The sequence below is a fragment of the Manis pentadactyla genome, chromosome 7, assembly GCF_030020395.1.
Source record: "Manis pentadactyla isolate mManPen7 chromosome 7, mManPen7.hap1, whole genome shotgun sequence".
Classification (NCBI taxonomy): domain Eukaryota; kingdom Metazoa; phylum Chordata; class Mammalia; order Pholidota; family Manidae; genus Manis; species Manis pentadactyla.
Genome location: NC_080025.1, coordinates 94389765 through 94409687, shown reverse-complemented (window position 1 = coordinate 94409687; position 19923 = coordinate 94389765). Strand labels below are relative to the sequence as shown.

The 19923-nt window shown below is 33.4% G+C and overlaps 1 protein-coding gene across 2 annotated transcripts in view; it reads right to left on the bottom strand.

Moving 5' to 3' along the window:
- Positions 1 to 349: 349 nt before the first annotated feature.
- ITGB8 (integrin subunit beta 8) overlaps positions 350 to 19923 on the bottom strand; it is a 93133-nt gene continuing 73559 nt past the window's right edge. The window contains exons 9-14 of one of the 2 annotated variants that reach the window (XM_036877300.2): positions 17553 to 17687; positions 14352 to 14745; positions 11769 to 11994; positions 10342 to 10448; positions 7268 to 7431; positions 350 to 7170 (exon numbers count right to left, since the gene is read on the bottom strand). In XM_036877300.2, coding sequence (XP_036733195.2) covers positions 7048 to 7170; positions 7268 to 7431; positions 10342 to 10448; positions 11769 to 11994; positions 14352 to 14745; positions 17553 to 17687 — 1149 coding nt within the window. In that variant the 3' untranslated portion in view covers positions 350 to 7047. The remainder of the gene's footprint in view (positions 7171 to 7267; positions 7432 to 10341; positions 10449 to 11768; positions 11995 to 14351; positions 14746 to 17552; positions 17688 to 19923) is intronic. The other variant, XM_036877291.2, reaches the window with a different exon arrangement.

Genomic DNA, 19923 nt, shown 5'->3' with positions numbered 1-19923 from the left:
AACAAGATTTCAATGTCCTTGGGTGGATCCCCACTCTTTCTGCTTTAACATTCCCCTAGCTGTTTCCCTGAGCTTGCCTTTCTGCATGTCCACACTCACCTTTCCTCCAAGGCCTAGGCCAAATGCTATCATTCATGGACTCTTATCTAACGACAGCATCTGAATACACTTAGCATTTTGTTTTTTAAATCCTGTTCTCTTCTTCCTGGGTAGTATTTGTGTACATATATTAGCTTCCCAACTTTATTTTATTGTACATGTTTTCTGAAGCATGGGTAAAATCTATCCTCAGAAAACATGTGATCAGTCATTTATGAGGAGAAAGAGATCCACCTTGGCCACTTAACTGGCTGCATGAGTTTATACAAGGTCCTTAACCTCTCTGTGCCTTTTTTTTCCCTATTTCAAAAACTTAGGCCAATTGTAGTTAGTATTGTTGAGAATTCAGTGAGACAACTACATAAAGAATGTATCATTAGTTCTAGAGTATAGAATGCAGTGATTTAGCTAAAATAATTGTTTTGCTACCAGCGATCAGTTTTGAGGTGAACAGTTGATGGCTGAAGAGGAAACACTGTCAATTTCAGAACAGGGCTTATTTCGCCAAGCTACTCCACTTGTCCCAAACGAGAGACAGAGGACATGAGATCTGGGAGTTGTATGTATTATTTCCTCTCCCATCCCACTGGCCAACATTCAGTCCTATAACCATATTTAGCTGCAAAATAATCTGAATAGTAAAGTCTCAGCTGTACACTCCAGCAAAACTCAGGGGGTGGATCCTATCGCTAGAGTGGGAAGAGAGGACTAGGGTCAAACAACACAGAACAAGATCCTAAGCCTAAAAGACTGCAGCCCAAATCCAACTTGGATGAATTTTCAAAAATAAAGGCCTTGTGAGAACTCCTGATAGCTTCTATCTGATTTTTGCTGTGCAAAACTTCTACTTATAGGTGTACTACACATATTTTTTCCTTCAAAATATTAAAATGCCTTAAGGACAGGGAATTGGTCTACTTGTTAATATGTCCCCTCATCTTCTTTACTCTCTTCCCAAGGTTAAAGAAAGAAAAATCACAACTCAAGTGCATTCCATAAATTTCAGTTGTTTAAATATGTGCAGAGAAATTTGAGAATGTGTTACATTTGTATCTAATAAGTGTTGGTAGAAATTTTTGGCTGGTAGCAAAAGCCTAATTTATCTTTTAGATAGTTTTTCAGCTCTTAATAATTAGGATCTTTCTTATGCTTCCACTGTTGGGCAGCTATGAAAAGAGAAATAGAGCAGTTATCATGACTCCACATCTTTATCATTGACTGTACAATTTTCTAGAATTAGTAGTGTTTTGGAATCCTGTAATGTCCTCTACCAATAACAATGTATGGATGTTATTACATTTCCTCCTGTGACCATGTGCTATCATCTGGCAGCTCTTGGGTCATATGTTATGTAGCACATAATGGCAAATAAAGAAGCATTCTGTGCATTCTTAGATCTTTACATTTTTATTTAAAACATAAAATTTCATACTGATTAACAACTACTTTTAAACAGAATGATGCATTAATTAAATGCCTTGTCATAACTGTTATAAGCTCTGTTAGAAAAATAAACATCTCACAACAAACTACAGTGTCAGATCTTTAATAAATACATAAAACAGAAGTTAGTAGTCAATCAGAATTATATGAACAGGTTCAAAGTATATTATGTGAAATTACCACATTCCCCAATCTCCTGTCACTTAGGGAAATTTAACTTCATGTATAATTCAAAGCCAGAAATAATAAGAAACTTGTTTAATAAAAATTATTTCTTAGAGCTATTTTATATTCAAATATTTTAATTTAAAAATACACTCTGTATTAAATTTTTTTAAATGAAGTCAGAACTTGTTAAATGATACAAATAAGGTTATGTTACTTATAATTTAAAAACACTTCTAAAATTTTTTTTGCAGTGGTTTAAAAAACTTTAATGAGTAACTGGTAAATGGAAAATAGTTTTAAAGTTATGTTAAATATACACAAAATGAACTTCTATATTAATATGTGCAAATTTGTATTTTCTTATAATTTAGAATTAAAATATTTTATACTTCAATATTCTAAATAAAATCTATGTACCATACTTGTCATTGTGGGGATTTCTTATCAAAATCACATTTATCTATGGTACAGTGTAAAGTTAGTAAAGTTTCTTTATACAAATCACACATTTTCCATCTTTTATGACTGCAGTGTTTTTGTTTTTTAATATTGTCAGGTTAGAAAATTTCAACTAAAGTAGGTTGTAGAGGTTAGAAACCTGACTAATAGAGTTAGCTTACAAAGAGAAATTTTATGCAGGAAAGTATTCCAGGTAGATAAAAGAGTAGTGTTATTACTCTCAAGTATTTCATTAACAGCTGCCCAGATAGCTGAACAATTGTTTCATATATTTCAAATAATTTAAATATGCAGTTTTATGACAGTCATTACATAGGGCAAGTTTATCAGAGCCAAAGAAAAAAAATCAAATAAATGAACAGATATGTAAAGACAAACAAAGAAGTAGAAGGACTTGAAAGTTTTTTTCCAAAGCACTGATAGGATGTATCATAGTTTTCTACTGTCATTGACATAAGACATACAAGATGCTGCAAAATCTAATTATAATGGTTTCATGTAATATTTTTCCAGTTAATTTTGTGTAAAAGTGAGATGATCATATGAAGTATTTTTTTAGAAGGGAATAGAAATAATAAAAATTTGTTAGCAAAACTGAGAGAAACCCATCCATTCCTGTCAGTTAAGTTAGATTTGCTGAAACATAGCCACTAGTATAATGTATAAGCAGGAGGTTCAAAGAGGTTTTGTAATCGAAAGGTCTACAGGATCTGAGCTCAGGCTCTATGTTGAGTTGTATGTGATTCAATTATACTGAAAATTAGCCTCGCATGTTGTCATAAATGGGTTTTCAAATACTTCCAAGAAAAGTAATGTCCCTATACCCATAAACATTTAAAGATGAATTAGTGTAATATTTATTCAAGTACAATTTTAAACCCTGTAATCTATGATGCCAACAATTACAAGATACATCACAGTTTCAAAGATTTTAAATTGAAAAAGCAGATATCTTAAAATCAGTGAAATATGAACATATGTAATCAGTTACCCATAATAAATTTGCCATAGAGGAATTAGAAAAGGGCAATGATCTGAAAAAATGCTGGTCTATTTTTCTTTGAAAATATACCTCATTTTGCTTAGCATAAAATGGAGTTCTTAAAGTCTATATAAATAGGCTAGTTATGAATGTCAAAAGTAAATAAAACAGAAAACAGTATATACATGACTGAACCCCCACATAGCTATATTTCACTTGGTACTTTTATTAAAATATATAGATCTAAAATCCTTTCGAACTGAATGAACAGTTGTGAAAATTTTAAATTCTTAGGTTTTAATGGGTCTGTCTTGGTTCAGGTACATAGATCCAAATAAGTTTTAAAAACCATTAAGGACTACATTATGCCATTATATGCAGTTATTTCTCACAATTACTTATTGAGCTTGAGGTTTTATGGCAATATTTAAGGAAAAGTTAGTGGGAAAAATGAGTAAGGAAAGTAAAGAAAAGCTACTGAGTCTAATTTACTATACCAGGCACCTGGAGAAATATAATTCTATGAAGAAATATTTTCATAGTCAATTATAATCATATTTCAGTGTCTCATGGATGCCTGTTGTCATGCATAACAATATTTTCTATGAAGATTAGGTATATATTTAAAAAATTTGTAATTTATTCTTTAGTTAAGTGTTGCATTTAATGCATCCACTGATATGAATTTTGAGTGTTGAAAAATTTGCCTTCAGAGAAATCTATTCTGTTTAGAAAATATTAATCTTTATAAACCAAAGCAAAATTAAACATTTAAGACAGATTTTTAATGAGTCTTGTAGAGAATGTCTGTAACTTCATAAATATTAATAAATTTCCAAAAAAGATAACAAATGCTTAAATCCACGTACACTGCAGTGTAAAGATGTCCCCAGGGAAATAAAATGCGTACAGTTGTAGTGTATGTATGACACACTTCTAAATCATTACATACTGTAGCACACAGAAATGTGGTCGTACCAAAAGTGTTCAAGTTCTTAACTTTGTTAACCATTTAAAATTTCATTACTTGCTTACTACCATTGAATCTCAAAAGGCTCTTGTAGTCATATTAGTTGAAAATAGACTCTATTTACATAAATTAATCTAAGAATACCCTGTTTTCCCTTACCTTTTAATTCTATCTAGTCAAATATTCTTTTCTCATAAGCCATTTTACAGGAAAATTTCAATTATTCAAGTAAAATATAAGCTTTAAAATCTTAAAGAATTAGATCTTTAGTTTAAAAAAATGAAAGCATAAGCCATCACAAGCATAACTACAGTCATCATTTAGTATTGAATTGCCTCTCAGGAAGGTTGTTCCTTCCTGTGTTAACAGCCTTGGTCCAATATAAATCAGTGCAAAACAGTGACAGTTTGAAAATATAAAACCTTGATTTTGAAGGATTTCATTATATTATGTTGTTTTGGATAATTCATTCTGCATGAAATTAGTTTATGAACATCATAATGTTCAGTTTTTAAATTGTCAGCATTTTAATGAATGGATTTTTTGTGTTTTTTTCTCCTTTTGGAGGGCTGTCAGGTTTCCACTTGCTTTTAAAAAAGGCTGTTGTGTGTGACAGGCAGCTGCAAAATACAATGTTTACATTATTCTTAGTAATCAAAGGTATCTTATACAAGTAAGTCACAGTACTGAATTAGGTCAATGTCCCCAGTCTCTCATTTGAGAAAGGAAATACAGTTCAACTTAGCGTCATAATTGCTTGGCTGTAAAGGACGGCTAATGGAGCTGCTGTGTTTGTTGTCTCCAAAACAACTTACTACAGTTGACCCTTGAACGACATGGGTTTGAACTGCAGGGGCCCACTTATACATAGGTTTTTTTCAATAAATATATTGGAAAATTTTTTGAGATTTGCAACAATTTGATAAAACATTTTCTGTAGCTTATTTTATTGGAGAATACAATATATAACACATATAACATATAAAAGATGTGTTAATCAACTGTGTTATCAGTAAGGTCAATAGCAGGCCATTTGTAGTTTTGGGAGGGTCAAAAGTTATAATTTTGACTGCATAGGGGTTAGTGCCTCTAGACTCTGTGTTGTTCAAAGATCAACTGTATATGTTCTTAAATACTCTGTAGAGTAGAATATGGGGTAGTGGCTAGTATTCATTGAAATGCAGATACCTGGCATTTTTATTAAATCAAGTGCTGGAAGACAAAATCTGGGAAGTTAATTTATAAGACATTTTAAATTAATTCCTCTGTTGTCATAGGCAAAACTATGTACTGTATATAGGACCAGTGGTCTTGCAGCCAATAAAATCAGACTGAATAAGTCTGTAGGAATATGGTAATTGTGAAGAAGTTTCCACTGGAGGTGATGAAAGCTCATGGCCTCTGTATCAAGCTCTTGTGCCAAGCCCTGAACAACTCCAGGGGGTGCTATTCACAAAGGCTACATGTGAATGGATTTTCCTGCAGTTAGGCAGTGCTGTAGTTTCTTAGAAGCCAATCATGAACAGTGAGTTCAAATTACTGTTTTCTGCTTTGCTTTGAAATTCTCTTATGCCCAAATACTTAAGAGTTCAGTAAATCACATTTAAAAAAATACTTCCTAATTGAATATTTTAAAGATTTAAGAGGTAGCATGATATTGTGTGATGAACACTGGCCTGACAAGAAGATACAAGTTCTTTTCAAATGCTGCCACATAATCACTTGGGTGATTTTAAAGAAAGCATTTAAACTTTCTGAGCCTTGGTTCCCTGACTAACTGAAAATGTGAATTAGCTTATTTCCAAAATATTGTCGTCCTCTTCTAATTGTATACTTTTAGAATTTTAATGAGTGGGGTAGAGGTGATTCAGAGAAAGAATGTCCTTAGGCTGCATTGAAGGGCAAAAATAATATAGCTTAACATAGCTTTTAATTTGAACAGTGCTAACATCTACTTAGAGTAAATATCTGAGAAAACTCAAAAGTGTGACATTTTACTTAAGGCAGAGTTTCTAAATATCTTGTGAACTTCAACCTGATGGTTAGATGAAATAATGAAACAATCCATCCAGTTTACCAGGCAAGAAGATATAAAACTCCAATGAAGCCATTCAGGTTTTGATTTTACTCTACAGTGTCCCTTATTAAGCATTCAGCTTTTGGACTAATTCTAATAAAGTGACATTGTATTATTAGGTTTTTATGGCAGTAGTAACTTAGTACTTATTTAATCCAGTCATCTGTGACATACATAAACTTATCCTGTAAGAAAGAAAACCAAAATATAAGGAAGGGCAAAGAGGAGAGAATGTTGGAATTAGTATCCATCTTGTAAAAAGAAGAAAACATAAAACACATGCATAAAAGTACAGTTTCAGAAGCAATATCCCTCAGTATTAAGATTTTGTCTGTTCACCTCTTGAATGAGTGAAACACCAACCATTTATTTGTCTAGCTGTTCTTCTCTATTCATTGCCAGTTGTTGAAGTGTTTGGCAACATTAAACTGTCTTATTTTTTCATCTGCATGTTCATAGGTGCAGGGCTTACTGTACCCTTGTAGTGACACAATGCCAAAACGATGTCACAGCATTGTTTCTCTCTGGGAAATATAGGAATGGCAGGTACCTGTAAAGTGTAATCAGTGCTCTTCAGATGATCTACATTCTATGCTGATCTAAATAAGTTATATATTACAGTAAAGTGCTACAATGACACTAGTCTCAAACAGTAGTAAGACACATTTTTCTCTGAAAATTTCAGCAGCAATATGAGTCACATTATGATGAGGATGCTTGTCAGTCTTTGAGGACAACCAGCAACTGGTGTGATTTAGAATAATTTGTCTCCTCCTGTGACTTCTAAAATTACAATTTTTAGGAGCAATTATTAAAAATCCAGTTTCCCATTAAGTACTTTTTATCTTTTTAGAAGTTGCACCTGAAAGTTTCATGAGCATTTAATTTGCTGATATCCATTTTTATTTCTTCAGGTTTCTCACGTCGATACGTTACTGCTCTTGTGCAAACACTTTGCAGAATCAACTTGTCCTTTATTGAGAAGAAATATTATCATGAGTTAAGGGCCTAAATGTTGGAAGTAGACAATGAAGTACTGATAGTAATTCTTTTTTTAGAATTCACTAACCTTTTTTGAGGCTGACACCCTGTAATCTGCAGAGGACTTAATTTTATTACTATTCCATTGTAGTATCACCTGTCTGATGATAAGGACTTTAAGCAACCCAATCAAGAATGTAACTATGAAGATGATGAAAAATATTCTCAAGTAGCTTGGGCTAGAGAGACATTCTGTAATGAAGCAAACAAATAAATGGATTTAAAAACTGGAATGAGTAAGTCAAAGGATTCTAACAAGTAAACATCTCAATTAATAGAACTAGAAATGCCATTACTGTTGATTCAAAAAGTAAACTAATTTTTATTACACATTTATTATTAAAATATTTTTAGCAGAAAGCTCTCTATTGGAGAATAGCCACAATTAAAGTAGTCAATAAGATCATTTCTTGGCAGCTTTAATTGTAGTAACTGGAGTATGTCCAAATCCCTTAACCAAATAGAATTTTATCTGTGACAGAGTAAGGGACAATTGTTGTGGTGTGTACTGTTGATCACTAAGTGGAAAATGGGTTTAAAACATTATTTAAGAGCTCTGTGCATTAGCATATGTTTTTCTTTTTATGCTTGCTGTTCATTTGTTGCACACCAGTAATGGGAAATAAAGTAAACATCTGCAGAAGCTAAAATCAGTACTACTCTCATGGATGAATAAATATATTCTTTTTTGAAATTGTTTCATTATATTTGAATAAGTTTCATTATTATTACATGGCTTCTCCAGGGAATAGGAATGTCTAATTTGGGACAATATGCAAATATATTTCATTTTTATTAATTTACTGTTTACTTGCTTGTTAAGCAAATCTCTCCTATTTTGCTTCTAAAAATTCCATTGTGTATTTTTTCAAGAAGAAATAATTACTAGCTGGTAAAGGAAATGCATTAAGAGTATGGGCATACTAGGTCTCTGCTTTAGGATCAGACCTTTGGCAGAGATATTACCCTAATCAAAGAGGAACATGGTTGCATAACATGGAAGTATTCCATAGAATTCACCAGCTTTCCAAGATTCACAAAATTACCTCCTGGCCTAAAGACGCATGTGCTTTCCTCCCCTTTTCCAGACTTTGGGGACTTCACCTAAATTGCTAAAGGTATCCCCGAGAAGCCTTTTAAGGAGGTGACCCACCACGCTTAGAAGAGCTAGTAGTCCTGAGTTAGTTGTGTCTGAATTCCCAGGAATGACCAAGCATGCTCTTGTATAAGCGAAGAACTCAGTAACAAGGCAAAGGTTCCAAGTTGGAAGACTTACAGCCCAGTTTTCTTTTGGAAAACGATGAGGTTCCTTGAAAGAAAGGCCAAAGGGAGGCTAGAGGACTACTAATTGGAATAGAAACACCAAATGCAAGTGCAAATTTCTCTTTGTTACAGGTCTCCCACACAGAATCCAAGACGCCGTATTCAAAGGCAATGCCCTTGGAGTCTTCCACAGTGCCCTTAAGGTTGGTGACATGCATGCCTTTCATCCTGACAGACTGTTGTTTCCCTCAGCTAACTCAGAACTACTCAGTCAGCTAAGACAGATCCTGTAAGGGGGCATGTGGCTTGATGCCACTCAGTGGCTTCTGGCCTCATAGGAGCTTAGCCAGAAAGACCAGGACACCACCCTTTAGGTGCGATTGAAGGGATAGATAATAGATGTGGTGAGCAAATGCCCTTTTCCTTTCCTTGCACAATAATTGTGAAGGAAAGGGGAGCCCCCTAGCTACATTTTACAGATATTTCATTGTGTAATGGATTAGGGTTGAGGACGTTTCCAAGGCTCAAATCTCCTGCATTTAAAAATGCCGTTTTGGATAGACAAACATTTAGCCCTGGCAATGACTCCTTTCTTAGTTTAGGTCAAGTAAGGGCTTTTCCTAAGTAGCTTTAAGGGAATACTTCCTTGTAATCACATTTAGGTCAGAGTGGGTTTGTTTACTTAACATAATAAATGACATGTTGACAGTAAGGGCTCTATTTATTAGAAAAGGGACTTGGCTTTCTGGAGTGACTGCTGCAGACCCAGCTGGCAGCACATGCACTCTTTCCAAAGCCAAATTCATTATGGGCTAAGATCAGTGTGGATATGAGGGAAGAAAGAAACAAAACAGTGGAGAAAGTTTATTCTCCTGTACAGTTTTGTTCTCTAAGAGCTGGAATTGTTTTTACAATCTGGAGGAGAGACTGGAAATAATAGTAGCAGTAGGATTGTTTTGAATGAAGACATAATTCCAAGCATAATTTCTAATTCATGCATACTTTAACACTTGTACCTGAACAAAGTGGGGTCCTGGCTTTTGGTTTCTAATGATCTTTTTTCTAAAAGTTATCTTTAAACACAGCTTTCACATGTTTCTCCCATGTATGTGTCATCTTTTAATTTATGTAATTTCTTTCATGTTGACTGGTTTATTTAATCTCACACAGCTCTTTGAGGTAAATATTATTTCCATTTACAGATGAGGAAACTGAGGCTTAGGGAAATTTTGTAAAAGGGCTGACACTTCTTAGTTACTACTGTCAAGGTACATGCCTTAAGCCACAGTCTCCAGACTAAAAATTACACAGCTTTCCATTGTGCCATCTTTGTAATCATTTATCCCTAAATTATGTTTATGTCAGAATTAAAAGTAGGAGGAAGGAATGGCCCTTTTGAAGTAATGTATTTTGCAGAAGCAGATCATTGCTACTTACGAGTTTTTTGGCTTCACCTGAAACATGAAAGTAAATATTGGTTTGACATGAGGAAGATTATAAGTGGACACAACTTTGGGTTATAAAGATCTGTTATGGCTGCATAGATCTTGTCTCTATGGGTAAAATGGACTCTATATAGGTAACTCCTATTCTTGACTCACTGAGACTTCTCTGAAATATCCATTTGGTGTAGTACTTCCATGGAGGTATACAGCATAGGGATTTAGCTGGGTAGTTGAAATGGGGATCTAGCAGTTCAGCCAAACCATGGCCAGTATACTTAGCTGGTTGTATAGAGATTGAAAGCATTTCTGTAGGATGGCTGATTGTGGGCCTTTTTGGGAAATGTGATTCTCTACAGTTACTCCTTAGTGTTTTGATCATTAAGCTTTGGTTTACCTGATGTTTGGTCCAAATAATGCTGTTCCATGATAGCACATGAGGTTTTACACTGATCCAGTATAGCTTGAGACGTGTTGTGAGGGTGAAGGCATTGTATACAATTCCTGTAAAGGGAAACAGAAGTGAAAACGTTTAATCTTTAAAAAGGCTGTAGCCCATAGTATTTTCTACAAGAAATAAAATAATAAAATAGAGTACTGTTTTAGGACAGCAGCCTTGTAAAACTTGGAAAGAAAGCTGACATTTATTTATAATCTGGGCTGAGTTTAATACCACAGCAAAGTTAAATTCTAACCATTTAAGATATTTCAATAATGTTTGAAATCAAAATGATGATTTTTTCTGTATTGAGAAGAAAATCTCCAGGAAATGAAGATATTCTCATTGTCTGCACCCCTCTTTCCCCCAACACACACACACTCCAACTAGCAAAAATGTTTTACAGGATGAATACTATATTAATAGGAAAGTCTAGCAACGAAATACACAATTCAAATTTTGGTTCGATTCATTAGAAATAAGTCAGTTATATGTTTAAGTGCTGCATTTCCAAGTAAGTTATATATATTACTATGTATAATTTCTGAAAATGTATGAGCTACCTGAGAAAGTGGATATCTTAAAAATTTTGAGTATAACAAATTAGAAGGCACAGTAATGTTTAGAGTAGCTTTGAGCAGGACTCAAATTGTTATTGGAAAATAAATTATTGGCACAAAGCAATGCCACTTTCATTTGACATAATGCCTTTCATGTATCATCACTTATTTCTAGTGTGCTTCATAACCACCATCATTCTTCATCTTTAACATATTAAAAATACAACTATAATTACAGCTAACATCTATTCTATGATTACTATTCACCAAGAATAAAGGTGTGGGTTTTTTTTTTTTAACATCAATCATCTAATTTAACTCTTTCACTGAACTATAGCAAGGTATTAGTTGTTATCCTCATTTTCAATATGAGGAAACTAAGGCACAGAGAATTTCAACAACTTGTTCTAAATCAAACTGTAGTTAATAGAAAGCTGAGAAGCAGGCAGACCTCAATCATCATGCTGTACACCTTAAACACAGGTTATATGTCAGTTAAAGCTCAATAAACTTGGGGAAGAAGACCCCGGTGAACCCTTATGAACACTGAATATTATTCTTTAAAAAAAACCTATTTAAGAAAAGCTAAGGCAGTGAATTGCCTAGGTAAATTCTGATGTTTCCAGCTGTGTAGAGGCCAAAGATTGGACTCTGAGTCTTCTAATTCCTAAATTCCCCCTTCAAGTCCTCTTTTACCATGACAGTAACACTTTATCTGAAGAAGATCCAACAACTTCTAAGATTAAGGAAGGCAAAATAAAAATGGATTAACATCGCTACAATGAAGGACTGCTTTATGTATGTTTGGAGTCAGAGAACACATACCAGTTTTCAGTGCAGGCTGTGTGACACGTGGGACAATGTTCACAGAAGCGGCCAATGCTCCTGGGATCCGTGCACTCACACCTGCCACATACACATGTGCCTCTTCCACTACACACTTGGCCCTTTGGATTGACACAGTGCTGGGCTGATGCTGATGGGCACTGGCACCGATCCCCTTCCCAGTCAGGGAAGCACTGGCACCTGCCTGCTTCACACTCTCCATGCCCTGCAACAAAGACGCTCCAGGACTTAAGTTATGGGGACACCAACTCTGTGAAGAGTTTCCAAACATAAATTCCCCTCCCATATCCATGGAAACGCATTGACAACCAAGTGAATGGAAACAGCACCATTTTCTATTTGACATAAACATGCCAGGATTTAGGAATGTCTATGTTCAAAGCTGTCCTCTTACAGATAGTCTCCCGATGCTAATCTATTTTGCCGACAATTGTAAAGTCTGCTCTGCTGCAATGGCTGTCCTGTGACTTGAAGGTCACTGCATATTCAGTTTTAAATTAAAAACACATGAACATAAAGAAGCTACAAAGGCTGAAGTAATGTTAATTGTTTGACTTGAAATCCAAAAAACAGGGGTACTTGATTAATAGCTTCCATAGTTTATTCTCTTAGTCTCTTACTATTGTTAATGGCCTGGGATAACTTTGAATGTCCATGAGGCAAACCTTTCTAGTGCTTCAGTTCTGAGAGTGCCATGTTTAAAGATAAGATCTCCGGGGAATTTGAACTAATCCTTTCAACATCTTCAGGATGTTATTTAGCGGGTTACTGGGGCATGTCCTAAAGCATGCTGTGAGCTGTGGTAAAGGAAGAAAGCAAACGGGTGTGGGTGTTGGGGTTGGATGTTTGTGCAGACAGATAAGTTGAGGAAAAGCACTGATTATGTGTAGTAAAATGGGTTTTAGACTGCAGGAAGTATCCAAAGTATAATATGTTAATGTGAATTAAAAATCTTCAAGAAGCAGTACATTTTAGAGGATGATAAAGTATTTCTCAAGCTTATTTGGCTAAGGACATTTCCTTCCCTCCCTTCATTCCTTCCCTCCTTCCCTTGCTTCCTGTTTTCTTCTCTCCCTCCTTTTATCGCTGGTGCCTCACAGGGTAGCTGTTCCATAGTCTACTGTTGGATCAGCTCAGTTTGCTAAGTGTGGAACTAATGAGGTCCAGGCCAAACAAATGCCTGCCAGACCCTGTTCCCCCTATGTAGGCTGTGTACCTGATCCTAGCCAGCTGACCTGTGAACATGTGTCTTTATTCTCAAAGGAATCCAGCGAAGAAAGTCCATGTCAGCCTACAGTTTGCACTTAAAACTTAGACACAAACAATTCAAAACAGATTCTCAATTGCCTGTGGGTCAGTGGTGTAGCAATAATATAGGAAGGCAAATACTTTTTTTTTTATATTTTACTATAAACAGAGACTGGTATTCTCAGTGTATTTCAGACTTCTTTGGGAGATTGACAACTGTGGGAAATTATCTCAGAACTCTTCTCTCACCTGTCCCGAAAAAGGATTAGCTCTAAAAATTAGAAGACAATTGCTGGTTTCTCCTAACATCATCTATAATACATTCTACCCATGACACCAGGTACAGGTGAATAAAGGTTTGGAATATAAAATATTATGTGTATATAATAGGATAAAAAAGGCAATTTTCCATCACATGTTTATATGACACAGGGCCAAGTTTTAGTTTACATGAGAATAGAAAATTTATTTTATATAGCTTTGTGATGTGAAATATTTCATTTCATCAATAGCTTAATTAATTTTTGCTTACCAAAATGCAAACATTAAAAAGGTGTTTTAACAATAAGTGTACTAGGCACACTGTCACAGAAAAATTAATATACTTAAAAACAATATTTTGTATTAATTTTCAAATGTGTAGATTTTCTGAAATCTAGCCTCTAGGTGGCAGTAAACTGAGTAAGTCAAAAAAGTATTTCTGATATTTTTGTTTTAAATTATTTCATTTTAATATTTGGTCTGTGTGTGGCCTCTAGGACTAATCTAGATTATTTAGGAAATCAGTATTTTCTTGAAGAATGCTGTCCTTTGACAATTCGTTTGCAGGCATTGTTCCAAAAATAAACTGGAGAGGCTTAAATTACTACAAATTTACAATACCACTTATAATAATGCATTAAGAATTTTCCAGGGAATGAAAAGTGTGTGTTTATAGCTCACTGTTCTCTGAGCAAGCTGAAGGGAGTGACCGCTTATGAGAATGAATCAGATCCTTTGGGAAGAGTACTCTAATTATAGAAAACTTGTCAGACATATCAGTAATTTCCTTTTCTGCTATTTATCTTTACAAGGTCAAGGCATAATTGAGAATGACAATTAATTTTTGGTTTTTATTTTTAAGTATCCTTGTACAAAATAATTTAAAATATAAATATCAGAATTATATGCTATGCTCTAATTTCACAGATTTCGAAATTTGAATATTAGATTCAGATTTAAGATTGGTAATTATAATGTGATTTAAAGATACTTTAACATATGTGCTAGTTTAACAGTGACTAGTAAAAACTGTGTGTATACGTTTATACTCACCAGCACACAGATTTCCATGGTGATATGGACAAGAAAAGTCATCCTTTTCACAGTATTTTCCGTACACTTTTCCAAGCTTAATTTTATGACATAAACATTTCCCACAAATACAGACTCCTCGACCACTGCAAACAGGCTGATCCTTATGTGACTTGCAGTTCTCAGAAGGAAACTGATCTTCATCAAAGTGACATTTATTCTCATCACACTGGAAACAATTGGCATCTAGGAAAGTTTCATCTACACACTTTCTTTTAGGTACATCACACTGACAGCTGCAGTTTTTGTATATATGAATTTTAGTGGTTTCATTGAAACCAATCGGTTTGATTATTGCATAGCTTTTTCCTGTGATATCACATTTTTTCATTGTAACTGTTATATTGAAAAGAACCTAAATTTGGGGAGAAAGGAAATATATGTCATGATTATCAATTAAAATATTTAATTTTTACTACAATATTATATCTATTAATAATATTTTGAATCAATAATGTACCATTTTATAGAAATAAATAATATTTATAAATTACACATGCACTCTTTCATATGTAGATGTAACATCCCTTTTAAATTTCATTTATTTCTTAATGAACTAGAGCATTAAAGGATTCAATGACTGCTACTTGTTTATGATGCGCCATTAAATGGATATGGATTCAAGCCTATTTGAACTCTCTACTCCACTTTTGATGATTAATTCATGTCTTCAATTGATTTCTTAGCAAACTTAAGAGAGAATAGACTATTTTCTGGATTCAGTCCTTAAAATGTGAGTTATTGAATTTTTGGCAGTAGGGATAAATCAAATAAACTAAAGTAAAGGGTTTCTGCTCTACTGGTTTGAAATCCTGAGATGGAATGTTCAAATGAACAATATTTTTTGTTCCTATTTTCCAGGGGCTCAAATTAAGGTTCAGAGTTAAATTTTAGTTTATACGTGGTGTTAATGGAAGAAAACATGAGGTTTTCCCTGATGTTACTCAAGGGAAAAAGATTTAGGACTTTCAGGCCTCAAGATCTCAATACTGTGTTAGTCGATTTAGATTTTAGTCTGCAACTAAGAATCTGGGCTGGCAGGAACTGGTGTCCTTCATGAAACTAGAGAATTTCTCTTGCCAAATTTTTCCTTTTTGCCCAACATGATTGGTTAATATTTGTTAGCTGACTTTATGATCTCAGTACTTTGGCAAATAAGAAGACTATATGTTCTTTTTCTATGTTAGTCTGAGATCCATGATAGTTTAAAAATAATTTGTGCTTAGGCTTTTAGGTGGGATGGATCTATGTGTATATGAACAGATGTATATGATATATATATGGATGTATTTATGTGTGTGTGTATATATATCCATTCCAACAAAAAGCCTAACATAAATATACACACATACACATATTCAGTGATCTAAAAAATCTAAATTTAAGTTTATGTATTATATATATTCATTGGGAATTAGAATCAGTCTCATAATATTAAAATCAATACAATTAATGTTGTAATGATTTTTGTCTTTAATAATGTTAAGGATTAACAAATGTGTAGGGTAATGTGGTCACTGCCAGTATTAATAGTAGAACATAACTTGTGGTTTATATAATTAATAGGTCATATGACTCTCCCTGAGAGTCAAACTGTTTATACTAGTTAGTTGAAAGTGAAGGGGAAATAAGAGAATGTAGACCAAGAAAAAGAAAACAAATGTAAGAAGTAAGGAAAACCATTTTTCCAAACCAATTTTGAAAGAAAGAACTATAGTTAACCCTTGAATGTGGTTTTGAACTGTGCAGGTCCACTAATACAAAGACTTTTTTTCAATAAATATATTGGAACAATTTTTTTGAGATTTCCAGCAGATAAACATTTTCTTCTCTCTAGCTTACTTTATTGTAAGAATACAGTATATAATACACATAACATACAAAATATGTGTGAATTAACTGTTGATGTTATCAGTAAGGCTCTTTTGTGGTCAACTATTGGGCTATTAGTAGCTAAGTAGTAGTTACATTTTTGAAGTCAAAAATTACATAATGATTTCCTACTGCGTGGGGGGGAGCATGCCCTAACACCTGTGTTAAGTGACAACTGTATTTCTAAGAGGGTAATCCTTTCTCAGAAGGTAATGAAGCACTTACTTTTGCTAGCACCAAGTTTTCTCTGTATTTAATGGGAATCAACTATATATTTTATAAACTGGTGTGTAATGTCTTTTGAAAAAAAAACAAGAGAAGAGGCTATAGAATTAGAAACTAGCAATAACTAATTTCAAATATAGAGCTTGTTGAAGCAACTGTTCTACTTACATATTCTAAACTTCCCAAGAGGGAAAAATGTATTATGACTAAAGAGAAAGGAATATTATTTTTTATTCAGTCTTCAAATCTTAGGACCTTTTATCTCTTTCAATAGCTCTTTTTCCTTTTCTCTTTCTCTATAGCATAGCATTAATATAATTAATAACATCATAGAAATTTAGAGATGGAAGGAAGAAGGATTAGAAATCTTCTAGTCCAAGATATTTATTTAAAAATGAGGCAACTGATGCCTTAAGAGGTAAATGACTCACTGAAAATCACTTCATCTAATAAGAATTCCCTTTAAAAGCATATTTCTAAGTGCTTACTCGCTACTGTGCCAATCCTATCTCCCCTGGTTCTACTTCCTGATGTTGCTATGATCTGGACTTCTCTTTTCCACATTTCATCCCTTTTTAGTTAAATGATAAGACTTCTTTTTTAATGTTGTCAAAAAATTTTTCTAGATCATTATGAGTGTATGAGACAATCGCAAAGTGAAAGATTTTGGAATTCTTAGTCTTTATCAACTGTTCCATCTATGGCTTATTACCTTCAATTTCATATTTCCTCTAAGAATTTTCAGATTTGAAACAAAAATGTATTGCCATCATAAGTATAGACACTACTTGTTTGAGGTGTGATTTCCTAGTATATACTGTCTGTGGCATCTAATTTTAATGTTATTATTACATTTTTAAGAATTTAATATATATTTATTTATTTTAACTTGAGAATTTGAAAGAACAGTCAATGAAGTTAAAACAAGTAGGAACTTTGAGAAGGGACAATAAAAGTTACTTTGAAGTAAGTAAAGTTTTTTCACAATGGTTTGATTTTTCTGTGAGAAAGCATACCGAACAATTTGGTTTATTTTAAATGGGAAAAAAATGCACACCCACATACTTGGTCATTGCTTGTCACATTTCTGCATCCGTCTGTGCCTGGCTTTCTGGTCCCATCTGGACAAGTGGCAGTGATGTTAAAATAGACACCATTTACATGGTTTTCCACCTGAACTTTCACTTCTGAAATGAGTTTCTGCAGAGACATCATTTTTTAATTGTATACTAGTGGTTTCATGTAAGCAACTAAACATAGTCAAGCTTATTAAATCATTCTAGACTTAATTTTTAACTAAATCAAAGAGTCTGTCGCTATTAAAGGATGAATAAAAACAGTGTTTCCACATAATGGCCCAATTATATTTGAAATACTTAAGAAATACTGAATAATTAGACTATCTGCATTTTAATGGCTCTATTTTTTCCATATATGTCCATGACTATGCATTTTGATCACTTCAAAGATACTTCTCACTCAGACTGTTGCAAAACGAATCATTTTTCAATCCAATAATGTTTATATTTTGTGATAAAATTTAAAAAATACATTGAGAAAACATGTATCACAGAGAGTAGATGTTGACAGTTTAAGATCTGGAACATGTTTCTGACATTTACAACTGTTAAAAAAACATTTCCATTTTAAACACTAGTCTATCATGAAAGCTAAAATGGCCTATTGATACAGAATTGAAAGTTACATTTTTGGGAGGCAATTTCTATACTGTAGGCATTTAAGAATTACCTGCCAGTTATGGTCCTGTACATTTTCCAAAAATGGCCTAGGATTTTTGCCAAGTCTTGGAACTTGCCCTTGTAAGTCAAATTTGTTACAATCCTTAATACTGAAATAGGGCCCTTACTTTGTAGAATATCATTCACTCATTTACTTACTCTTTTATACAATAATTTTTTGAAACATCTATGTAATTAATGCCTATCTTGCATCAAGCACACACTAATTTCTTCCATCACAATATTTGAGCTCCAGAAGTTCTAGCAACATTAAATTTATACTGTAGATCTGTGTGTATTTCATCTCATAAAATTAAGAGTCTATTACATGCAGAAATCCTTAACTTATATTTGTAAACCAAAAGAAAGAGAAGAGATGAAGTAAACACCTAAGGAACAAGAGTAGCAAGATATAAAGAAAAAAAATTCCAAAGGCATCTAATTCTTTACTTGAGTAATTTTTCTTAGACTGTATAATTGATAAAAAGGTGTGTGTTTACTGATTAATAGTTGATCATGGAATTATGGTAGTAAATCTTTAGAACAACATATTTCCTTGAATTAATAAATTTATTGGATTAGGTAAGACTATGTCAGCCACATTTTTTTATCTTGCAGAGAGCTTATGCTTTCTAATCACTTAATTGAACAATTTAATCGAACCAAAACTTCCAGTAGTATGTAAATGGTATTGATATGTTGATGGTCTGACAGATCAGAAGGAAATCCCTATGAGTGTTCTCAGTTTGCTCTTCTGAAATTCTGCTTCTCTTAAAATCTTGAGCTAGTTACTCCAAGCAGGGTGTGAAGATAAATACCTAAAATTTTGCCCTGTTTTGGGATTTAGTTCCAGACACAATCATAAGTTTCTCTTTTCATATCTCACAGGTACAGAGGCAGAATCTATTTTTTCTGATGTGTGATTCTTTTTTTTAATTCAAATTATTTTTTTGCTGATGTAAAGAATGAAAAATAAAATTAATCACACTCACATGTACTAAATTTGTATATAGTTTTATAAAATCTTAAAAAGGAAATGCAAAATGTGAAAAGTTAGAATGAATATTTTCATTCTTTTTTTTCTTCAATGAATTGTGAATTGCTTCTGCTGGACTCTGAAGATAATATCAAACTTCAGAGGAATTTAAAAATAATTACAGAATCCCAATTTAAGCAAATTAGTTAACTAGATTAAGTTCTTGTTGAATTTACTAGTACTTTCCCATTGTTTAAGGTTAACCAGAACTGCAGTTAGCTAAGGCATCACATAATAGTCCTAGACAAATAAAGAACATGAAACCAAATTCTGCCATTGCCCTTCCTGTTGGTACAATCTGACACCCAGGCAAGTTTGTCAACTTATATTCTTTGTTTGGAGTAATAAATGGTCTCATGCTATAAAAACTAGGGTGATTTCTAACACTGCAAGGTCCTTCCCTATTTTGATTATTCTTGGGAACAAACTATGGATGGGAATAAATTGTACACACATACTTGGTTTTCCTTGCTCAGAAGCTCACCCAGTCCTAATGTTCCTTTGTAACAGAAAAAACATAATTAAAGATGATCTTCCTTATTTCATCCAAGGCAGTTTTCAGACAAAGAACAATTTCTTGGCCAAAAAGAGAAAAATATCTCACAAGATTTATTTTCCTTTCAAAAGAAGAAAGTTTAAACAAGTGCTTTATTTTCTTTCT